Source organism: Eriocheir sinensis, unplaced genomic scaffold, assembly GCF_024679095.1.
Source record: "Eriocheir sinensis breed Jianghai 21 unplaced genomic scaffold, ASM2467909v1 Scaffold723, whole genome shotgun sequence".
NCBI lineage: Eukaryota > Metazoa > Arthropoda > Malacostraca > Decapoda > Varunidae > Eriocheir > Eriocheir sinensis.
In genome coordinates this window covers 97501-120278 of record NW_026112080.1, presented here as the reverse complement: position 1 = coordinate 120278, position 22778 = coordinate 97501, and the positions used below count along the sequence as shown (strand labels likewise).

Genomic DNA, 22778 nt, shown 5'->3' with positions numbered 1-22778 from the left:
TAAGGGGGACAGTAACCACTTCTTGTCAGCGGAAAAATCCCGGCTATAGCGGGGCTCGTTTCTCAGCCTGCCAGGCCGGAACCTGACAGGATGCTTTATCCCCAAGGGCCTAAGCTATCGGAGCGGTGTGTGTGCGTGTGTGTGTGTGTGTGTGTGTGTGTGTGTGTGTAAGAGAGAGAGAGAGAGAGAGAGAGAGAGAGAGAGAGAGAGAGAGAGAGTATGTATATGAGATGGAAATATTAAAATTGAGTTAGTAGCCATAGTGAACGTGAAGTAAAAGTTGTGGTTACATTGTGTGTGTGTGTGTGTGTGTGTGTGTGTGTGTAATTCCAGGAAGTGTCATCATGTGTAAATACTATGAAACTTTCACATAGTTAACCTTATGATGCCTGAGGTAATCCACCAACTTTTTTTTACTTTTTTTTTTTTTACATATAGTTATGGAGGAGCAGCAGCTGAGTGTAATTATAGTGAAGGGGAGGAACACGCGATGGGATCCAGTTAGTCGAGCAGGTTGCTTGGAGCGCCAGGACGAGCAGTATCTAAGTAACAAGCAACAAAAGTGTGTTAGCATGTTTAAGATCTTATCATCATGTTGCTAATGGTACAATGGAGAGAAACGTAATGTTTGGTTTTGAGAAGTGACGAAAGAGGAGTAAAACATTATTAACTATATTATTTGAATCTACGAAATGAAAACTGTACGTATGTTGCTTTTTCCTACTCCTGTTTCACTGTTACTGTTGAGTATTTAGATCATTGTAGTAATTTAATCCATTTCAATTAAAGATGTATATATATATATATATATATATATATATATATATATATATATATATATATATATATATATATATATATATATATATATATATATATATATATATATGCATATATATATATATATATATATATATATATATATATATATAAATATAGATATATATATATATATATATATATATATATATGATATATATCTATATTTATATATATATATATATATATAAATATATATATATATATATAAATATAGATATATATCATATATATATATATATATATATATTAAATGCCACTCCGGAAACTTCTTGCATTCACGGGAATGAAGCTGGACAAGTCTCCCCCTCACTTCACAGCACTCTGTCCCAGAATAGAGGCCAGTCAGCAAACCAATGGTCCTTGCAGGAATCCCACGGAGTCGCAGGAGATCTTAGAGTGCCTCGCGATACACTGAGTCAAATGTCTTCTTGTGATCGACACAGGTTGCAAGCATCCCCTGTCGAAACTCGCGTCGGCGCTCAACCAGTACGCAAAACGTTAGGATACGGTCAGTTGTCGACTTACCAGGCGTGAACCCAGACTGTTCAGGTCTCTGCAGCTTCAGCAGCTGGCTACGAATTCGCATCAGCAGTAGATGGGCAAGCACCTTGCCTGGCACACTGAGCAGTGCAATACCACGGTAGTTGTTGCAGTCTTGGCGGTCCCCTTTCCCTTTTCAGATAGGGACGACCAGCCCTCTCTTCCAGCCAGGAGGAATAGTACCAGATTATCATACGGCAGGCAAGACTGCATGCAACCCGCGGATCATGGCTTCACCTCCAGCTTTGAGCAGCTTCGCGTGCACTGATGTTCCAGATGCCAGGTGCCTTTCCACCCCTCAACTTTGCCACAGCCTCTCTGACCTCGCCCAGAGAGGGCGGGCTTTCGTCGATGGATGGATCGGCCTCTGCCGATTCTACTATTCTTTAATAATCGATCGATAAAAATTCTGAGGACATAAGATTTACTGAACATTTTATCGTATTGAAAAGTTTACATTTACTCTCTCTCTCTCTCTCTCTCTCTCTCTCTCTCTCTCTCTCTCTCTCTCTCTCTCTCTCTCTCTCTCTCTCTCTCTCTCTCTCAAGACCTAAATACTTCAATGGCTTTCAAATATTCATCAAATCAGACGAAACTGTTTAAATACGACGATGAAACATTTGGAATGAAGAATGTAAGCCTACAACAAATACACAGACATCGTCGTTAAGTATATTGCTCTAGATTCTAAGTTTTTCATTCTTCACTTCCGTGTACCTTTGCTTCGTTTTAATTTGACTATATGTTTAAATGCACGGTTGTTATTGATTGAGTTTTATTCGCAAAACCTGTCTAGCTCGTAAGCTAATAGAAGTAACGAGAGTATCGCGGTTAGTCTCTGTGTTTCAAATTATTAGAATTATTCTCAAAATTGTAGCAACGCCTTTGAATCTGCAGATTCGAAAGTGATCTTGGGCATACTTCGGCTTGTCATCGCGCTGCAGCAGTCTCCAGGGGCTATGATGTGTGTGAGGATAGCAATGATCCTTGTGTTGGTGGGCCTCGCTGCGGGACAGGTGCCGAATGGGGTGCTGCCCTTCATGCCTCGGCCACCAGCCACGGGCCCCTGCGCCGTGGTACCTGTCGTGCAGAATTTCGACCTTCACAGGGTGAGAAGTGTGTCCGTGTGAGGGGGTGGGGGTGAGGCTGTTGGTATGCGTGTGCGTGTGCATGTGCATGTACGTGTGGGTGTGGGTGTGGGTGCGAGGGGGAAGGGGGTGCGGGAGGGATGAACCTGCGTGTGAGCATGTTTCCGTGTGCGTGCATGTGGGTGCACGTGAGCGCGCAAATTTGTGTGTGTGTGTGTGTGGTAGGAGTAATACCAGCAGAATTAGTACTAGTATAGCCGTAGTCATTGAAGTCAATATATATATATATATATATATAGAGAGAGAGAGAGAGAGAGAGAGAGAGAGAGAGAGAGAGAGAGAGAGAGAGAGAGAGAGAGAGAGAGAGAGAGATGCCATAGCCATGTTACCACTAAAGAATAACATTCCACATCAAAGAACAAATATTTGTCTGTTCCTTCAGTACCTCGGCCGCTGGTACGAGATCGAGCGCTTCTTCGCCCCTTTCCAGACTGGGGACTGCGTGACGGCGGACTACGGCCTGCTTACCAATGGATCCGTGTCTGTTGTCAACACGGAGGTGGTAGAGTGAGTACAAAGCAATTTTTCACTTTTGTGATAGGCCTTCTGGTAGACAAAGATATTTATATCTATCTATCTATCTATCTATCGAGAGAGAGAGAGAGAGAGAGAGAGAGAGAGAGAGAGAGAGTTGTCATAGGAGAATAGTCAAGCCAGCCATGAGGTGTTCAGCAAGAGGTGAGGGAAAAGGAAGCATAGGTGCGTATTAAGAATTAGGAAGACTTAGAAACTTCACAGAAGAGACCGAGTAGTTAGCCACATGAATGAAGTATTGTTGCTACTTAATTATTACTGTTATGACAAGATTTCGATGTTTACGAGAGGTAAAAACATCTTAGATACGCCAATGACCCTAGAAATATAGTTTGCTGATCCTCAAACAACTCGTATGTGTCTTCTTAATTAGAATACCATTATTTGCCTTGCAGAGGTGAACTAAACTCCGTGAGAGGGTTTGCAACACTGGGACCCAATCCATTAGAGGGAAGGCTGGTGGTCCAGTTCCCTTTTTCTTCTCAAGGTGAGAATAAGGTCAACTTTTTAACTGTGAAACAATGAAATTTTACGAAGATACATTTGCCAATACGAATACATTAACATCAGCACTCATATCAGAAATATGGAACCCAGAATAGGAAAGCAAGCTTCATGAGGTGCAAGCGGGCGTTTTAAGACATCTCACCCATCAAATTTGACCATTCTTTTCCGCTGTTCCAGCTGTGCAGTTTAGCTGACTTTTTTTTCTTTTTCTTTATCTTTTCATAGATAGAAATAAAACCATTCGATGAAATCAATATTTGTCTTATATTTATTGGGGTTGATTCTCGTAATTGTTTAATATTACGGAGAAATTTTTATATCAAAAGTGATAACAGGAGCGGTTGATACGATTAGACCGTCTTGGCTATCAGTTCGCCTCTTGGCCGCTTGAGACCCCCAGTGTGCTCGGCAACGGCCACTCTTTAGCCTTTGTTTACATATACAACGTCTTTACACCACCGTTTTACAGTTTCGGTGTTGCCTACCGTAGCACCTTGTGTGTAAAGCAATTATTTTAAGACCAGAAGTCGAAATCCCCCACTTTTAGAACGGACACACATTTAACATAAAATTAAATCTTACTAGAGATGCGTGTAAGCAAAATACAGCCATGAGTGGAATATTCAAAGACAAAACATCTCACGTTGCCTTTTGCCGTTCATGAGTAAGACACGGACCCGCGTACATTCGGCGCTCAGTAGTCTTATTTACCATATATTGACTAAAACCTTAAAACCTACGAGCAATGGGAAAATTATTTATATTCCCATCCAGCAGGTACCGTGTTTGGATATTTATCTCCAAACAATAGATCCTGTGTGTATAGCCAGCACGGTCTGTTGGTGAATGGCCCATATTCTTATTGTGAGTGAGTAAGTGCCAGCTGACTATCTTCAAGAAGATGCAAATGTGTTAATATATTGAAAAATATCTGCTACAGATTACTTCAATATGTTTCTACAAGGGAACACAATACCAAAATACGAGGAAAGATATGTACCTAGACGATTAATTAACAGCAGACTGACTTACGCAAGAGACCACAAGGCATGCACGTGGGCGGCAAAGTGAATAAACGGGCCACTGGCCGGTCCAGCAACAACAAAAATGTTGGGTAGATTCGTAATTTGGTACGCTTCATTCTGATCAGGAAAAATCTCACACATGGAAATTGAGATGGAATAAAGTAATATATTTGTTGTCACTATAATTTTAAAAAGTTGATTTTTATACCTCGCTTAAATATTGCTGTATATTATGGATATATACAATGAATGAAAGCTTTCTAAGTGGTTCTGAGGAGATTGCTGACGATGGGGTAGGCAGATACTTTTCAAATATTGTGAAGGATACATTTGTGCATTAGAGTTCTTCAATTAAGCCTGAAAAATGAGAACCAAAGGCATATAAACTTGAAATTTTTTTTTTTTTTTCAGGTTCATTTTCGCCGGAAGGCGAGCCAAACTATACGGTGGTTGCCACGGACTACCACAACTATGCTCTTGTCTACTCTTGTTCTACCTTCGGTCCTGAAAACAAAATTGGTAAGTGATGAACAATATTGTATGTATGCACTTCCCGACTGACTGAACACAACTTTGAAGTTTCTTCATTCGTCCAACAACAGCCAATAAGGTGTAGACGTTTATCTAAATTTACCTTATCAAACATACATAAACTTATATCATCTAACATTTATACCATGTAACCATTACGTTAAATCCAGATAAGTTGGTAGTGTGCACCTCGACAATGGGTCAGACTATACAGTGCTCTGAACCATCATGACATCTGGTGGCGGTCCGGGAGTTAAGTGGCCGATACTTGATATATTTTTCTATCCAAAACCAGCTAAGGCTGAGTGTTATCATAATCGACACCAGGTTGTCACTAACAAAACAGAGGGTTCTGATATGCTAATGGATGTATAAGGAAGATAGGTTGGAAAAAATATGATATTCAAACGTAGATTATATTCTTCTGAGGGTGATTTCTTAGGAAGTATTTTTGGTTAATTAAGATTCGTTTAAGTACCGTGCCAGTATCTCATTACCTACCTTATGAAACATCACTATCTCTTCATATATCTTTTCTACAAACCTTCAACAGTCATGGAAACGCTTTGAAAATCCAATTCAAGGACTTTTTTTTTTTACTCTTGAAAATAGAGAATAATGTTTACGAAAGCGCGTCGCCTCCTCTGGCGACGGCCGCGGCGACGCTGAAGCCGGTATTGCGAGAAATACCTCCTCGCTGAAATAAGTCACATGTACATGTGGGGGGGTCAGAAGGGGGGGGTCGAGGGGGGGCGCAGCCCCCCCGTTAGTAGGTCGTAAAGTTCGGTTGGAGTAGTTTAAATATGCTCCCCGACCCTAAACCCTCTGCGAGCTATTTTGCGGCTGCGGCGGCTGCAGCGTCACCGCGGCCGTCGCCAGAGGAGGCGACGCGCTTTTGTAGACCGCCCCTATTTTCAAGAGTAAAAAAAAAGTCCTTGAATTGGATTTTCAAAGCGTTTCCATGACTGTTGAAGGTTTATAGAAAAGATATATGAAGAGATAGTGATGTTTCAAAAAGTAGATTATGAGATACTGGCACGGTACTAAAACGAATCTTTACTGTATTTTTATTAGGAGAGTTTGTGGAAATATTGCCTTCATATATGCACAAATGTGATACCTCACTCGGATAAGAAGAATATAATGTGCATTTCTTGATAGGAAGAAGCAGGTAGACACCTGCCGAAGTGGACATCAGCTACTCCCGGTGAGGTATATACGGGAGGCGAGGGGGTACTGAAAGCTTATCAAAGACCCTCCCGTGTCCTCACTTTCAGTTTCTCTATTGTCTCACTAACATCAGAGAGTAGCTAAGCAAGCTCTCCAAGGACAAATTGTCTCATTTTCCACACCAAACTACCTATACGCAGCAAAAACACAATTTCCTCAAAACTTATCTAAATTTAAAATTTACTGCGGAACAGAAACTAAAAACTGCCTCAAGTCCCCATCTGGAAAGAGGACCAGAAATATACCCAGATCAAACTCCGCTCTGATGCCAAACTAAGAATGTGTCTTGATAGCTCTTGTAACATTTTCTTCATCAACTTGAAGATTCTTGTGCTTCGCTGTAATTTCTATTAAAAAATCGGACTTTTTATTGTTGCTGGTCTTGCCTTGTGCTTCTTCCTTTACTGTAAACAAGAAAGATAATTTCGTTGTTCGTTACTTGCACTCGGCACACGCCTCTGCCGATCAGGCGGCCGTACGCGGGGCCCCTCCCGGGAAGTGCCGGCAGGCGATAGCCGGCCTATGAGATTTCGGTAAGTTTGTTGCCGATACCTTGACCAGGGATGTATCTTTAGCATTTCTGCACATCAGTTACTTACTTGCCAAAAGGAATGCACGGAAAGGGGTGCCGAGCGCCAATATCTTTTTCCGAGATGGAGCGGACTGTGTGGTAGTATACTATCTTCATTAACTTAGTGTTCCCTTCTTCTTTCTCAGAGTTCTCGTGGATCTTGTCTAGGACGCCCACTTTGCCGCCACAATTCGTCTCTGCTCTGAAGGACTGGGCGTCGCAGGTGAACATCGACGCGGCGCGTTACTCTCCCCTCAGACAGGACGCCTCGTGCCTGCGCCGTCCGCAGTAACGCCTCGTGTCCGCCAGTAGACCCAAGAAATGGGCTGTGTTCTCCAATTCCTACGCACACTTTCAATTAGCATTTACATCAGAAAGAAAATAAAAAGAATAAATGTAAAAAAAAAAAAATAAAAAAAAAGATTGGCACTTTCTTTGGCAATACTTCAATTCTTATACCGAATGTAAATTTTCAGTTTGTTTGTTTGTTTGTTCGTTAGATGCCACTACTAACTGTAATGGTGCGTACCAATCTTGGAAAATTTATTAAATGTCAGATTATCTTCCACCACATAATTTATGAATTTATAGAATTTATAGAGTATTCATTTCAGACTATCATATACGGAAACATGAAGCTCTGTAATGTCCTGTCATTACGATACTAAAGTAATACATCATTGTAATATTAACAAAATTAATTAGCACAACTAACAAGATGGCTCCACGATAAAACTGGCCAGCGACATAACAGGCTGGGGCCGACCACCAAACCCCAATTAGATAAATTAGTTTATCACTGAAACAATAACATCATGACCTTGGTCACGCCATCCGTGCTTCCAGTGAAAATATCGCGCTGCCCTTAGCATACCTGTCACCCGTTAGGCGTGACCACACATAAGGATTGATGAGAGACGTCCGGTTTATGTGACTTTTTTTAATAATTATATGTAGTTCTTAATTTTGCATGGCAATTGAGTGTATTAAAATGGACAGCAGAAACACACATGTATGATTTTTTAGATACCTAATACGAATATTTTTTTTAAATAAATACCTCATCATTTATATGCTTTTCCTTAGATATTTTCGTTTAATGGTCATTAAGAATGTATTTCCCCCGTGCCAGGAAATGCGTTATCTGGAGAACATGAATGACCCAGAATTCTTAAGACTTTTGATCCTCTTTTTCGTTACAGAACGCTCTTTCTTGCTCAAGTGACGAGGGTAATGAGACGAGCCAACACTTTCTCTTTTTATACTCAATCCTAAAGAAAAAATAATCAGTGAATTAATAGGGACATACTTCGTGCGGGACGAGTCGCCTCGCCAACCCTACAACGCCAAAACCAGAGCTTTCCCCGGGCAAGTCCTTCCCATCGTAATAGGCCATGGGCCAGCATAGTCCCATGCACACCCATCCCCCCTCTCCCATGGCAGTCTGGCTACTTTTTTGCAGATGGCCAAGTACAGTGTGTACACAATGCAAACTTGACCGGTAACAGTGTACGACCTGGGATGCACTACCTACTCTTAGTGTAATTTCACAAGTACTGTCACGCACTCATGCGATCCATCATCAATCAATTTCAGTCATATCACCAGTGGCGGATCCAGGGGACGGCGCCCCTTAGGACCTAAATTGCGCCCTTTCAAATATTCACTGAGATCTGAGGGATATCATTCATGTGAACACTACTACTAGCCTTTTAATTATAATGATGATAATAATAACTAATAATAATAATAATAATAATAATAATAATAATAATAATAATAATAATAATAATAATAATAATAATAATAATAATAATAATAATAATAATATTAAAAGAAATAATAAACACACAAAACAAATAAAAGAAATTGCGAACATTATCGTATTTATTAAAAAAAAAAACGCGCCAAACGGCGCCAGATGAATTTGGTGGATTCAAGTCCAGTAACGGATCCTGCCCACACCCCTACCGTACTGTACTCCCAGCGCCCAGCCACACAGCCACTCAGTTGTCGCCTCGTGGCCGTCGTGGGCATTCGGCAGCCTGGGCAGATCACTGAGGTCAATACACTTCACAAATAGGCATTTATATATATATATATATATATATATATATATATATATATATATATATATATATATATATATATATATATATATATATATATATATATATATATATATATATATATATATATATATATATATATATATATATATATATATATATATATATATATATATATATATATTACTTCAGAGGACACGGCTCAAGGGCAATAAAAAGAGTACAAAAAAAGCCCGCTACTCGCCGCTCCTATAAAAGATAAAAATAAAGAGTAGCCAAAAGAGAGGTCAATTCTCGGGTGTGAGATGCATACACTCTTCTTGAAAGAGGTTAAGTCATAGGCAGGAGAAAATACAGACGAAGGAAGGTTGTTCCAGAGTTTACCAGTGAAGGGGATGAAAGAATGGAGATGCTGGTTAACTCTTGCATAAGGGGTTTGGACAGTAAAGGGATGAGCATGAGTAGAAAGTCGTGTACAGCGGGGCCGCGGGAGGGGGGGAGGCATGCAGTCAGCAAGTTCAGAAGAGCAGTCAGCATGAAAATATCGATAGAAGATAGAAAGAGAGGCAACATGGCGGCGGAATTTAAGAGGTAGAAAACTATCAGTAAGAGGAGGAGAGCTGATGAGACGAAGAGCCTTAGACTCCACTCTGTCTAGTAGAACTGTGTGAGTGGAGCTCCCCCACACGTGAGATGCATACTCCATACAAGGACGGACAAGGCCCCTGCATATGGAAAGCATCTGTGCGGGGGAGAAGAACTGGCGGAGGCGGTACAGAACGCCCAGCCTCGAGGAAGCTGATTTGGTAGAAGAGATATGAAGTTTCCAGTTGAGATTTTGAGTTAAGAATAGACCGAGGATGTTTAGTGTTGAAGACGGTGATAGCTGAGTGTTGTCGAAGAATAGGGGATAGATATCTGGAAGATTGTGTCGAGTGGATAGATGGAGAAACTGTGTTTTTGAGGCGTTGAAGGACACCAGGTTCTTCTTGGCCCATTCGGAAATAATAGTAAGGTTTGAGGCTAAGCGTTCTGCAGCCGCCAGCCTGGAATCGTTTAGTTCCTGTTGAGTGGGTCTTCTATTAAAAGAAGTTGAGTAATGCAGAGTGGAGTCATCGGCGTAAGAATAGATATGTCAGTTCGTTTTGGAAAGATCATTAATGAACAACAGAAAGAGAGTGGGAGGTAGGACAGAGCCGTGCGGGACACCACTGTTAATAGGTTTAGGAGAAGAAAAGTGACCGTCTACCACAGCAGAAATAGAACGGTCAGAAAGCAAACTGGAGATACAGGTATAGAGAGAAGGATAGAAACCGTAGGAGGGTAGTTTGGAAAGCAAAGATTTGTACGTGCCAGACCCTATTAAAGGCTTTTGATATGTCCAGCGCAATAGCAAAGGTTTCATCGAAACGGCTGAGAAAGGATTACCAAGAGTCAGGTAGGACGGCAAGGAGATCACCAGTAGAACGCCCATTGCGGAACCCATACTGGCGATCAGATAGAAGGTCAGAAGTTGAAAGATGCTTTTGAATCTTCCTGTTAAGGATTGATTCAAAAGCTTTAGATAGACAAAAAAGTAAAGCTATAGGACGGTAGTTTGAGGGATTGGAACGGTCACCCTTCTTAGGCCCAGGCTGTATGAAGGCATACTTCCAGCAGGAAGGAAAGTTAGATGTTGACAGGCAGAAACGAAAGAGTTTGACTAGGCGGTGTGTCAGCACGGAAGCACAGTTTTTAAGAACAATAGAAGGCACTCCATCAGGTCTATAAGCCTTCTGAGGATTGAGGCCAGATAGGGCATAGAAAACATCATTCTTAATAATCTTAATAACAGGCATAAGGGAATCAGAGGGGGAATGCGTAAGAGGAATATGCCCAGAATCGTCCAGAGTGGAATTTTTAGAAAAAGTTTGAGAGAAGAGTTCAGCCTTAGAGATAAATGAGACGGCGGTGCTGCCGTCAGGACTAAGGAAAGGAGGGAAAGATGAAGAAGTGAAGTTGGAGGAGATATTTTTGGCTAGTTGCCAGAAGTCCCAGAGAAGAATTGTATATATATATATATATATATATATATATATATATATATATATATATATATATATATATATATATATATATATATATATATATATATATATATATATATATATATATATATATATATATATATATATATATATATATATATATATATATATATATATATATATATATATATATATTGCTAGTAACTGACATCACTTGCTAGTAACTGACATCTCTTGCTAGTAACTAACATCCATTGCTAGTAACTGACATTTCTTGCTAGTAACTGACATCTCTTGCTTGTAACTGATATCTCTTGCTAGTAACCGACATCTCTTGCTAGTAACTGATATCTCTTGCTAGTAACCGACATCTCTTGCTAGTAACTGATATCTCTTGCTAGTAACCGACATCTCTTGCTAGTAACTGCTATCTCTTGCTAGTAACTAACATCCATTGCTAGTAACTGACATCACTTGCTAGTAACTGCTATCTCTTGCTAGTAACTAACATCCATTGCTAGTAACTGACATCACTTGCTAGTAACTGCTATCTCTTGCTAGTAACTAACATCCATTGCTAGTAACTGACATCACTTGCTAGTAACCGACATCTCTTGCTAGTAACTGCTATCTCTTGCTAGTAACTAACATCCATTGCTAGTAACTGACATCACTTACTAGTAACTGACATCTCTTGCTAGAAACTAACATCCATTGCTAGTAACTGACATATTTTGCTAGTAACTGACATTTCTTGCTAGTAACTGACATTTCTTGCTAGTAACTGACTTCACTTACTAGTAACTGACATCTCTTGCTAGAAACTAACATCCATTGCTAGTAACTGACATATTTTGCTAGTAACTGACATTTCTTGCTAGTAACTGACATTTCTTGCTAGTAACTGACTTCACTTACTAGTAACTGACATCTCTTGCTAGAAACTAACATCCATTGCTAGTAACTGACATATTTTCCTAGTAACTGACATCTCTTGCTAGTAACTGACATTTCTTGCTAGTAACTGGCATTTCTTGCTAGTAACTGACATTTCTTGCTAGTAACTGACATTTCTTGCAAGTAACTGACATCTCTTGCTAGTAACTGACATCTCTTGCTAGTAACTGACATTTCTTGCTAGTAACTGACATCACTTGCTAGTAAGACATTTCTTGCTAGTAACTGACATTTCTTGCTAGTAACTGACATTTCTTGCTAGTAACTGACATCTCTTGCTAGTAACTGACATCTCTTGCTAGTAACTGACATTTCTTGCTAGTAACTGACATCACTTGCTAGTAAGACATCTCTTGCTAGTAACTGACATCACTTGCTAGTAAGACATCTCTTGCTAGTAACTGACATCCCTTGCTAGTAACTGACATCTCTTGCTAGTAACTGACATCTCTTGCTAGTAACTGACATCACTTGCTAGTAAGACATCTCTTGCTAGTAACTGACATCCCTTGCTAGTAACTGACGTCCCTTGCTAGTAACTGACATCTCTTGCTAGTAACTAACAGCCATTGCTAGTAACTGACATATCTTGCTAGTAACTGACATCACTTGCTAGTAACTGACATTCCTTGCTAGTAACTGATCCCCTACTAGTAACTGACATATCTTGCTAATAACTGACATTCTTTGCTAGTAACTGACATACCTTGCTAGTAACTGACATATCTTGCTAGTAACTGACATTCCTTGCTAGTAACTGATCCCCTACTAGTAACTGACATATCTTGCTAGTAACTGACATTCCTTGCTAGTAACTGATCCCCTACTAGTAACTGACATATCTTGCTAGTAACTGACATTCCTTGCTAGTAACTGATCCCCTACTAGTAACTGACATATCTTGCTAGTAACTGACATTCTTTGCTAGTAACTGACATCTCTTGGTAAGGGAGAGCTTAGCATACGAGTGTTGGTGTTTGATATGATTTTTTTTTTATAATAATAGATATATATTTTTCTTCATTGTACAACTACATTGTACCTATATATACACTGTGTCTATATTCACAAAGCAAATGGAGTGTTTCAAAGAGATTTCTGGTCACAGACTCATATAATTTGGTGCCACATAAGAGTTAATAATGTAGGAAAGTTAGCCATATAATTTTTCTCATTGTGGACATAAATACACTCTTTCTATATACACAAAGTAAATGGAGTGTTTTAAAGAGTTTTTTGGGCACTGACTCATACAACTTCGTGCCAAACAGGAGTGAATATTTTTTTTTTTTTTTTTACAGCTAAGGAGACAGCTCAAGGGCGCAAAGAAAAAAAAAGAAAAAAAAGGCCCGCTACTCACTGCTCCCGAACAGAGGTTAAAGGAGTGTCCAAAATCAGAGGTTAATTTCGGGAGGAGAGGTGTCCTGATACCCTCCTCTTGAAAGAGTTCAAGTCGTAGGCAGGAGGAAATACAGATGAAGGAAGATTGTTCCAGAGTTTACAGCGTGAGGGATGAAAGAGTGAAGATGCTGGTTAACCCTTGCATAAGGGGTTTGGACAGTATAGGGATGAGCATGAGTAGACAGTCGAGTGCAGCGGGGCCGCGGGAGGAGGGGAGGCATGCAGTTAGCAAGTTCAGAAGAGCAGTCAGCGTGGAAATATCGATAGAAGATAGAAAGAGAGGCAACATTGCGGCGGAATTTAAGAGGTAGAAGACTATCAGTATGAGGAGGAGAGCTGATGAGACGAAGAGCCTTAGCCTCCACTCTGTCCAGAAGAGCTGTGTGAGTGGAGCCCCCCCACACATGAGATGCATACTCCATACGAGGGCGGACAAGGCCCCTGTATATGGACAGCAACTGTGCAGGGGAGAAGAACTGGCGGAGACGGTACAGAACGCCCAGCCTCGAGGAAGCTGATTTAGTAAGAGATGAGATATGAAGTTTCCAGTTGAGATTTTGAGTTAAGGATAGACCGAGAATGTTTAGTGTTGGGGAAGGTGATAGCTGGGTGTTGTCAAAGAATAGGGGATAGTTGTTTGGAAGATTGTGTCGAGTGGATAGGTGAAGAAACTGTGTTTTTGAGGCGTTGAAGGACACCAGGTTCTTCTTGCCCCAATCGGAAATAATAGTAAGGTCTGAGGCTAAGCGTTCTGCAGTCTCCAGCCTTGAGTCGTTAAGTTCCTGAAGGGTGGGTCTTCTATTAAAAGAAGTTGAATAATGCAGAGTGGAATCATCGGCGTAGGAATGGATAGGACAGTTCGTTTTGGAAAGAAGATCATCAATGAACAACAGAAAAAGAGTGGGAGATAGGACAGAACCCTGTGGGACACCACTGTTAATAGATTTAGGGGAAGAACAGTGACCGTCTACCACGGTAGAAATAGAACGGTCAGAAAGGAAACTGGAGATAAAGGTACAGAGAGAAGGATAGAAACCGTAGGAGGGTAGTTTAGAAAGCAAAGATTTGTGCCAGACCCTATCAAAAGCTTTTGATATGTCCAGCGCAATAGCAAAAGTTTCACCGAAACGGCTAAGAGAGGATGACCAAGAGTCAGTTAAGAAGACTAGGAGATCACCAGTAGAACGCCCCTTGCGGAACCCATACTGGCGATCAGATAGAAGGTCAGAAGTGGAAAGGTGCTTTTGAATCTTCCGGTTAAGGATTGATTCAAAAGCTTTAGATAGACAAGAAAGTAAAGCAATAGGACGGTAGTTTGAGGGATTGGAGCGGTCACCCTTCTTAGGTACAGGCTGTATGAAGGCATACTTCCAGCAAGAAGGAAAGGTAGATGTTGACAGGCAGAGGCGAAAGAGTTTGACCAGGCAGGGTGACAGCACGGAGGCACAGTTTTTAAGGACAATAGGAGGCACTCCATCAGGTCCATAAGCCTTCTGAGGATTGAGGCCAGAGAGGGCATAGAAAACATCATTTTGAAGAATCTTTATAACAGGCATAAAAGAGTCCAAGCGTGGATGAGTAGGAGGAATATGCCCAGAATCGTCCAGAGTTGAGTTTTTAGAAAAAAGTTTGAGAGAAGAGTTCAGCCTTAGAGATAGATGAGACGGCAGTGTTGCCGTCAGGACTGAGGAGTGGAGGGAAAGATGAAGAAGTGAAGTTGGAGGAGCTGTTTTTGGCTAGATGCCAGAAGTCACGGGAAGAGTTAGAGAAAGCAAGGTTTTGACATTTTCTATTAATGAAAGAATTTTTGGTTAGTCGGAGAATAGATTTGGCACGATTTCGGGCAGAAATGTAAAGTTCATAATTAGCATTAGTTTGAAGGCTCTGGTACCTTTTGTAAGCTACCTCTCTATCATTGACAGCACGAGAACAAGCGTGATTAAACCAAGGCTTTTTTGCGTGAGGAGCAGAGAAAGAACGAGGAATGTATGCCTCCATTCCAGAGACAATCACCTCTGTGATGCGCTGAGCACACACAGAGGGGTCTCTATCCTGGAAGCAATAATCATTCCACGGGAAATTGGAAAAGTACATCCTCAGGTCGTCCCACCGAGCTGAAGCAAAATGCCAGAAGCATCGCCTCTTCGGTGGGTCCAGAGGGTGTACAGGAGCGATAGGACAGGATGCAGAAATAAGATTGTGATCGGAGGAGCCCAACGGAGAGAACAGTTTGACAGAATAAGCAGAAGGGTTTGAGGTAAGGAAGAGGTCTAGAATGTTGGGCCGATCTCCAAGACGGTCGGGAATACGTGTAGGGTGCTGGACCAACTGCTCTAGGTCGTTGAGGATAGCAGAGTTGTAGGCTTGTTCACCAGGATGGTCAGTGAAAGAGGATGAAAGCCAAAGCTGAGGAACATTGAAATCTCCTAGGATGGAGATTTCAGCGAAGGGAGAGTGGTTCAAGATGTGCTCCAATTTAGAATTCAAATAGTCAAAGAATTTTACATAGTTGGTAGAGTTAGGTGAGAGATAAACAGCACAGATGTATTTAGTAATAGAATGACAGTGAAGTCTTAACCAGATGGTGGAAAATTCAGAAGAGTCAAGGTCGTGGGCACGAGAGCAAGTGATGTCGTTGCGCACGTAGGCGCAACATCCAGCTTTGGATTGAAATTTAGGATAGAGATAGTAGGAGGGAACAGAGTAGAGATTGTTGTCAGTAGCCTCAGAAACCTGTGTTTCGGTAAGGAAGAGAAGGTGAGGTTTAGAGGAGGAGAAATGATGTTCCACAGAATGAAAATTAGAGCGAAGACCGCGAATGTTGCAGAAATTGAGAAGAAAGAGGTTCGAGGAGTTATCAAGACACCTCTCGGGTCGGCAGCCAGAAGGGGAGTCCTCCCTGGGGGAATTTGTGGTCCCCCCCCCAGTCGGGGACTCCGAGGCTTGGTGTATGTGCGCCATTTTGAAATTTTAATTTTGGGAAAAGGTGTATATGTTGTGTGAATGTAGTGTGGTGTGGATAAAGAGAGGATCTGTCTTTAGAGAGCATGCTGAACTACTCTCCGGTGTTGGTGAGACAATAGGGAAACGGTTAGTGAGGACATGGGAAGGGTCTTTGGAGGGCTTCAGCTCCTTTCTCACCTCCCATATATACCTCACCGGGAGTGGCTTGCGCCCGTTCGGTAGGTGTCTTCCTACCTACTCCAGCAAAGAAAAGGTCAGTAATCTATATTTTTTTTGGTGTGTGCATATATACAGTCCTGTCTTCACTCACAGCGTACAGAAAAGAGTTAACCAAAGCTGTCTGTGTGTCATGTAAGAAGGGCAGCGCTGAGAACAGTTAGTAATGTTAGTTAAGCTTCACACACAGAGTACATAAAGAGTTAACCAAGGCTGTATGTGTGTCATGTAAGAAGGGTAGCGCTGATAACAGTTAGTAATGTTAGTTAGGCTTCACACATAGAGTACATAAAGAGTTAACCAAAGCTGTCTGTGAGTCATGTAAGAAGGGCAGCGCTGATAACAGTTATAATGTTTGTTAAGCTTTACACACAGAGTACATAATGAGTTATCCAAAGCTGTCTGTGTGTCATGTAAGATGGACAGCGCTGATAACAGTTAATAATGTTATTTAAGCTTTACACACAGAGTACAGAAAAAAAGTTAACCAAAGCTGTCTGTGTGTCGTGTAAGAAGGACAGCGCTGAGAACAGTTAGTAATGGTAGTTATAAGCTTCACACACAGAGTACAGAAAGAGTTAACCAAAGTTGTCTGTGTGCCATGTAAGATGGACAGCGCTGAGAACAGTTAGTAATGTTTGTTAAGCTTCACACACAGAGTACAGAAAGAGTTAACCAAAGTTGTCTGTGTGCCATGTAAGATGGACAGCGCTGAGAACAGTTAGTAATGTTTGTTAACCTTCACACACAGAGTACAGAAAAAGGTTATCCAAAACTGTCTGTGTGCCATGTAAGATGGACAGCGGTGAGAACAGTTAGTAATGTAAGTTAAGCTTCACACACAGAGTACAGAAAGAGTTAACCAAAGCTATTTGTGTGCCATGTAAGATGGACAGCGCTGAGAACAGTTAGTAATGGAATTTACTTTGAAGACCAACGAGTATACTTGTGAAAAACTTGAGTCTTTGAAGTGCCGGAAAACTGAGTGACTTTATATTGGGAATTTACACATCAGTCAGTTGCTATAGAAGAATGTTAAGGAGACAAATATTTGATAATGTGATCAATTTGAGAACTTAGTAAAACATGACATAGTGGTAATGGCATTTATTATACAGAATAACAGCAGGGCCCGAGAGAGTGGGGGGAGGGGGGGGGGAGCTGGTATCTCAGCACCAGGCCCCGGCCTCATTGGGGGCCCGGCCGCCCGGGCATGATGTGTGTAAATTAAGATACTTAGGGGCCCGGAATTACTTGCAGCACCAGGGCCCATTGGTAGCTCTATCTGGCGCTGACTAACAGGATTAATTTATATATTTGAATTTCCAGAAGACTTAGTGATTTTGTGAAGAATATATATATATATATATATATATATATATATATATATATATATATAGATATATATATATATATATATATATATATATATATATATATATGTGTGTGTGTGTGTGTGTGTGTGTGTAGTGTGTGTGCAATGATGGCAGTCAGTTGCTAAAGAAGAGTGTTAAGGAGACAAATAACTTTCCAACACACACACACACACACACACACACACACACACACACACACACAGGATCACTTTGAACAATGGCTACAGACGTGACTTACTAGTAACAGCATTTATTATGAAGACTAATGGGAATACCTGTAAAAACTTGCCCCTCTGAAGTGCCGGAAAACTGAGTGACTTTATTTATGATTTATACATCTCCTCCTGACTCCTCATTTGTGACAGTAGGCAGAAGGAAAGACTTAGCAGCTGTCTTCACGTGCCAGCTTGTACTTGTTGCCTCGGCGCGTCCATCCTGAATGGCTCTGTCCCTTGCCTTCCTTCTCCCCCTGACTCCCCATTTGTGACAGCAGGCAGAAGGAAAGACTAAGCTTGTACTTGTTGCCTCGGTGCGTCCATCCTGAATGCGGTGGGTTGGTGCGGGCTGCTGCTGCATCACTTCGGTGAGACGGCGTCCATCCCCTTCTGGCAGGACGGGTGGGAGCCGGTCAGCTTCAGTGACAAGATCAACAAGAACCTGAGGAAGAAGCTGCCATGTTCTGCCTCCTTGGTACGGCCGCTTGCTCTCACTTCAGTTCAGTTCAGTTGAGGTTCCTTTGTTCTGTGCCTTATTTACTCTGTCCATTGTTTGAATGTTTCCCCTTCACTGCTTCCTCTGGGCTAAAATCATCGCAGAGTCTTCAGCATGACACAGGGTATCAGGTGTCCACCTCGGCCAGGGTGTTTTGGCGTCACTGCGGAGACGGGCAGAGGACGTGTTTGTCCACCTTCTCCGTCAGGGACAAAACTGCGGCCATCAACTGATCCAGGCGATTGTTGGCCGTGGCGAGCTCCTTCTCCAGCACCACGTGTTTGTCCACCTTCTCCGTCAGGGATGAAATTGTGTCCATCAGCTGATTCATGCAAGACTCCAGCCCCGAGAGGCGGTTGTTGGCTGCATCACGGTCCTTCTCCAGCACCACGTGTTTGTCCACCTTCTCCGGCAGGGACGAAACTGTGTCCATCAACTGATCCAGGCAGTTGTTGGCCGTGGCGAGGTCCTTCTCCAGCACCACGTGTTTGTCCACCTTCTTCTCCTTGAGGGATGAAACTGTGTCCATCAGCTGTTTCATGCAAAACTCCAGCCCCGAGCGGTCATTGGCCGTGGCTTGCTTCTTCTTCAGCATCGCGTCCTTGGCCGCCTTAATCTGTGCCTTCGTTAGCTGGAAGGGGAAGTAGGGGTTGTTGGGGAACATGGAGATGGTTTGCTTGTTGTTGAAACAGGTCTGGGACATGGGTGCCCTGCATTTCAGGCGGTTGAGGAGCTGTCTGGCTAGGCTGTGCCGCTTCCAACTGATGGGACAGCAGATGGGACAGCGGCACTTGTACTTGTCATCACCACCCACACAGCACCACAGCGACCATAGGAAGATCTGATGCAGTGGACCGGTCAGTAACCCAGACTCAATGATGGACACCAGCTCCACCCTGCTTCTGTAGCTCGTGATCTCCGCCTCTTTCTGGATCTTGTGGATGTCGCTCACCGCCAGGCCATTGAGCAGGTTCATGAGGACAAGCACGATGAGGAACACGAAGGCCACGAAGAGGAGGTGCGAGAAGACGGGAAAGGCGTCGAGGGGGAGATCCTTGTACTCAATCTCCCCGGTGGCCATGGTTAGGGTCTTGAGGAGGGAGTTGTGGTATGGAGTGAAGGAGGTGGTGGTGAAGTTTTCATCCACTTGAAATGCCAGGTAGAAGCTGAAGATGAAGGCGACCACCATGGAGGAGAACATGGCGATGAATTTGAGGAAGTTGCTGGTGACCATAGATAACATGGTGATGTAGATGGACAGGCCTGGGTGCTGTCCCAGCACCAGCACCAACTCTATCCACGAGAACAGCACCAGCCAGGCACACATACTCTGCTGCAGCGCTGCCTCCATGGGCATGAACAGCACCGTGCAAGTCAGGAGAATTATTGAGATTTCAAGCCAGTTCTTAAACCTTTCCACGTACTGTCTCCAGGAGATACAGAACTCAGTCACTTCCCTCACTGCAATAAACGAGGTGCAGATGGAGATGAGGACTTGTAGACTGATCTTGAGGGCCATGTTGTCCTTTGCTGGGTCTGGAAAGCCTGTGTTGACTGTGGCATTGTGTCCGCTTGGGTCTGGAACGCCTGTGTTGGCTGTGGCATTGTGTCCACTTGGGTCAGCATCCATCGAGGGTGTGAAGTTCCCATGGAAGAGAAGGATGTAGGCTGTCAGGAAGGCGAGGAAGGCCATGTACACCAGGGTGTTTATGTAGTAGTATTTCTGGATCATCCGCCACTTCAGGGACAGGAGCGTGTCAATCACAGGGTGTTTGAGGAGATGTTGGTGCTCATGTGAGTCACTCAGGAACATCAGGAACTTTGTCTCCGGGTACATCTTCAGGTGGTGCGACGTTTGTTTGGGCACCAACTTGCTGTAGTGGAAGGTGATCTTAAAGTTATCGTTGAATTCATTGTTACGTGACTTTATGCAGTTGTTGAACACCTCCTCCAGGACTGACGCCTGGATGCGGGATATGGCCAGCTCCCCAAACTTGTCCTTGATGGTGAGACTTGCCCCGCTGAGGAGGAGTTTACACACAAAGCTCTGGTCATCAAAGTGTACAGCGTAATGCAGAGCTGTGGACCCTAACTCATCCTGTGTATCCAGATCCACCAAACATTTGTCCGTGAAAGTGATCCTATACTTTGCATCCAGGTCTTGGGACTGTTCCTCAGTGTACCCGAGCTCTACCTGCAAATCCAGGTCCATCAACCGTTTCATGTCCAGCAGCAGCTCCAGACACATGGAGTAATCAACGCCTTCTTCTTTATTGTCATACCTCCTTCTGACTATCTTGTGCAGAGCCGTCTGCCCCCGGTCATCTCTCTTCTTCAAGGCGTCCCTCACCTTCCTGTAATCTGTGTTCGGGTCATCCTGGTCTCTCAGCGCCAGCAGCAGGAGCGTGAGTATCTCGTAGTATCCATGCTCTGCCGCATACAGGATCGGGTTCATCTGGCTGGTCTGGTCCTCCTGTGAAGTGTCAGCACCGCGCTTCAGCAACTCCTTCATGAAGTCCGTCAGTCGCTCCTTGCATGCATACATCAGCAGTGTGTACTCCTCTTGCTGCTTCTCCAGCGCTGACTTCAAGGACTGCGATTCGTCTTCCTCGATCTCGTCCAGGATCTCTCGAAAGAGTTCAATGTCGCGGCGGATCAGAGCATTGTAGAGCTCCTCGCTGAGGTGCCTCTGTGGCTCAACGATGGCGGAGGAGTCGATGGAGTCCAGTAAGCCAGGGAACTCATTCTTGATAAGATCCTCAGCGGTTTTGTTGCCATAAGTTGCCTTGATGTTCGCCCCCTTGTATATAAGCTGCTTCACCATGTACTCCCAGCCCCTGTTGATCGCCATGGAGAGCGGAGACTGTCTCTCAAGGTTAAGTACGTCAACGATGGTCTCATTACAGGACAGGAGGGCGTCCAGACAGGCCTTGTAGGAGTCCTCGTCAGTCTCCCTGTGTTTGACGAGGAGGTGGAGGGCCGTATCGCGGTAGCACCCTGCCTTGGCATTTGGGTCGACACCTTTCTCCAGGAGGGTCTTGACCACCTCCACGTTGCCATTCTTGGCGGCGTAGTGAAGGGGACAGAACTTATCATAGAGGTTCTGGAAATGGGCAAGACTTTAGTGACAGGAACAATTTCTTCTGATCCTGGAAATATGCAAGACTCTAATTGTGAAGGGGAGAATACTTCTACAAGGGGACAATTTTTCTTGAAGGGGACAATATTCTCCCCCTGACGAGTCCTGGAAATATGCAAGACTCTAGTAATGGTGTAAAGGGGACAATGCTTCTACAAGGGGACAGTGTTTCCTCCCTGAAAGGTCCTAGAAATATGCAAGACTCTAGTAATGGTATGAAGGGGACAATACTTCTACAAGGGGACAGTGTTTATGAAATGCCAGATTTCTGTAGTGAAGAAAAATGTAAGTGTAAGTGCGTGCAAGTAAGTGTTTAAGTGAGAGGCCCGCAGTAACCGTTAATTTTCTCACGGTGAGGCCCATCTGGTCCCTCCCTGCCCCCTCCTACTGCCGCGACCACGTGGCATCTCCTCCCAGCAACCAGTGACCCCCCCCCCCCCTCCTCCCCCCTATTTCCGCTCGCTCCCTTCCCCAGCCCACTGAGTCCCCGCCAAACCTTTGGCCTGGCGTTCTCCGTCTAGCCTTCCTTCCCCCCTCCCCTCGCTGCGCGCGCCCCAGTGAGTGCTTACCAGAAACTTCTTTCAAAATAAATTACCCTCCTTTGAGTGTTGGTCCCATGATAGATTTTTGCCACGAAAAAATCTTGTAATCCGTCCTAGCTGAATTAGGTGGTAACACATCAGTGGGAATTGTAAGTTTCCTCCCCTCGTATGAACACTAGAAACCACTTAAGCCCTTCTGGCAATCCACCCCGTCTCTCCATCTTCTTCCTGGCCTGTTAAACGCGACTACCCTCTCCAGCAGAGACACGCCAGTCCTCGTCGACAGACCGACTTGGTCGGCTAGATTTCGATCGCCGATAGAGTCGGTCTGTCGGCTCCCTGCCACGGGCCGCCTTAGGCAAAGGCCCGTGCTCCCTCGTGCACGAGGGAGCAATCTTTATCCCTCCCCTCCCCCCTCTCCAGAGACACGCCAGTCCTCGTCGACAGACCGACTTGGTCGGCTAGATT

General features: G+C 43.4%; 2 protein-coding genes across 5 annotated transcripts in view; one reads left to right on the top strand and one right to left on the bottom strand.

Annotated features, from left to right (window-relative positions):
- Positions 1 to 1972: 1972 nt before the first annotated feature.
- On the top strand, positions 1973 to 7977 carry LOC126994118 (apolipoprotein D-like). The gene is made up of 6 exons (XM_050853360.1): positions 1973 to 1996; positions 2260 to 2471; positions 2893 to 3017; positions 3440 to 3531; positions 4988 to 5095; positions 7055 to 7977. The coding sequence occupies exons 2-6, from the start codon at positions 2322 to 2324 to the stop codon at positions 7198 to 7200; spliced, it is 621 nt and encodes a 206-aa protein (XP_050709317.1). The 5' UTR covers positions 1973 to 1996; positions 2260 to 2321; the 3' UTR covers positions 7201 to 7977.
- Positions 7978 to 18009: 10032 nt separating this feature from the next.
- Positions 18010 to 22778, bottom strand: part of LOC126994121 (transient receptor potential cation channel protein painless-like) — a 31311-nt gene continuing 26542 nt past the window's right edge. For all 4 annotated transcript variants that reach the window (XM_050853366.1, XM_050853365.1, XM_050853364.1 and 1 more), the window contains one exon: positions 18010 to 21732. In XM_050853366.1, the coding sequence (XP_050709323.1) occupies positions 18790 to 21732 (2943 nt within the window). In that variant the 3' untranslated portion in view covers positions 18010 to 18789. The remainder of the gene's footprint in view (positions 21733 to 22778) is intronic.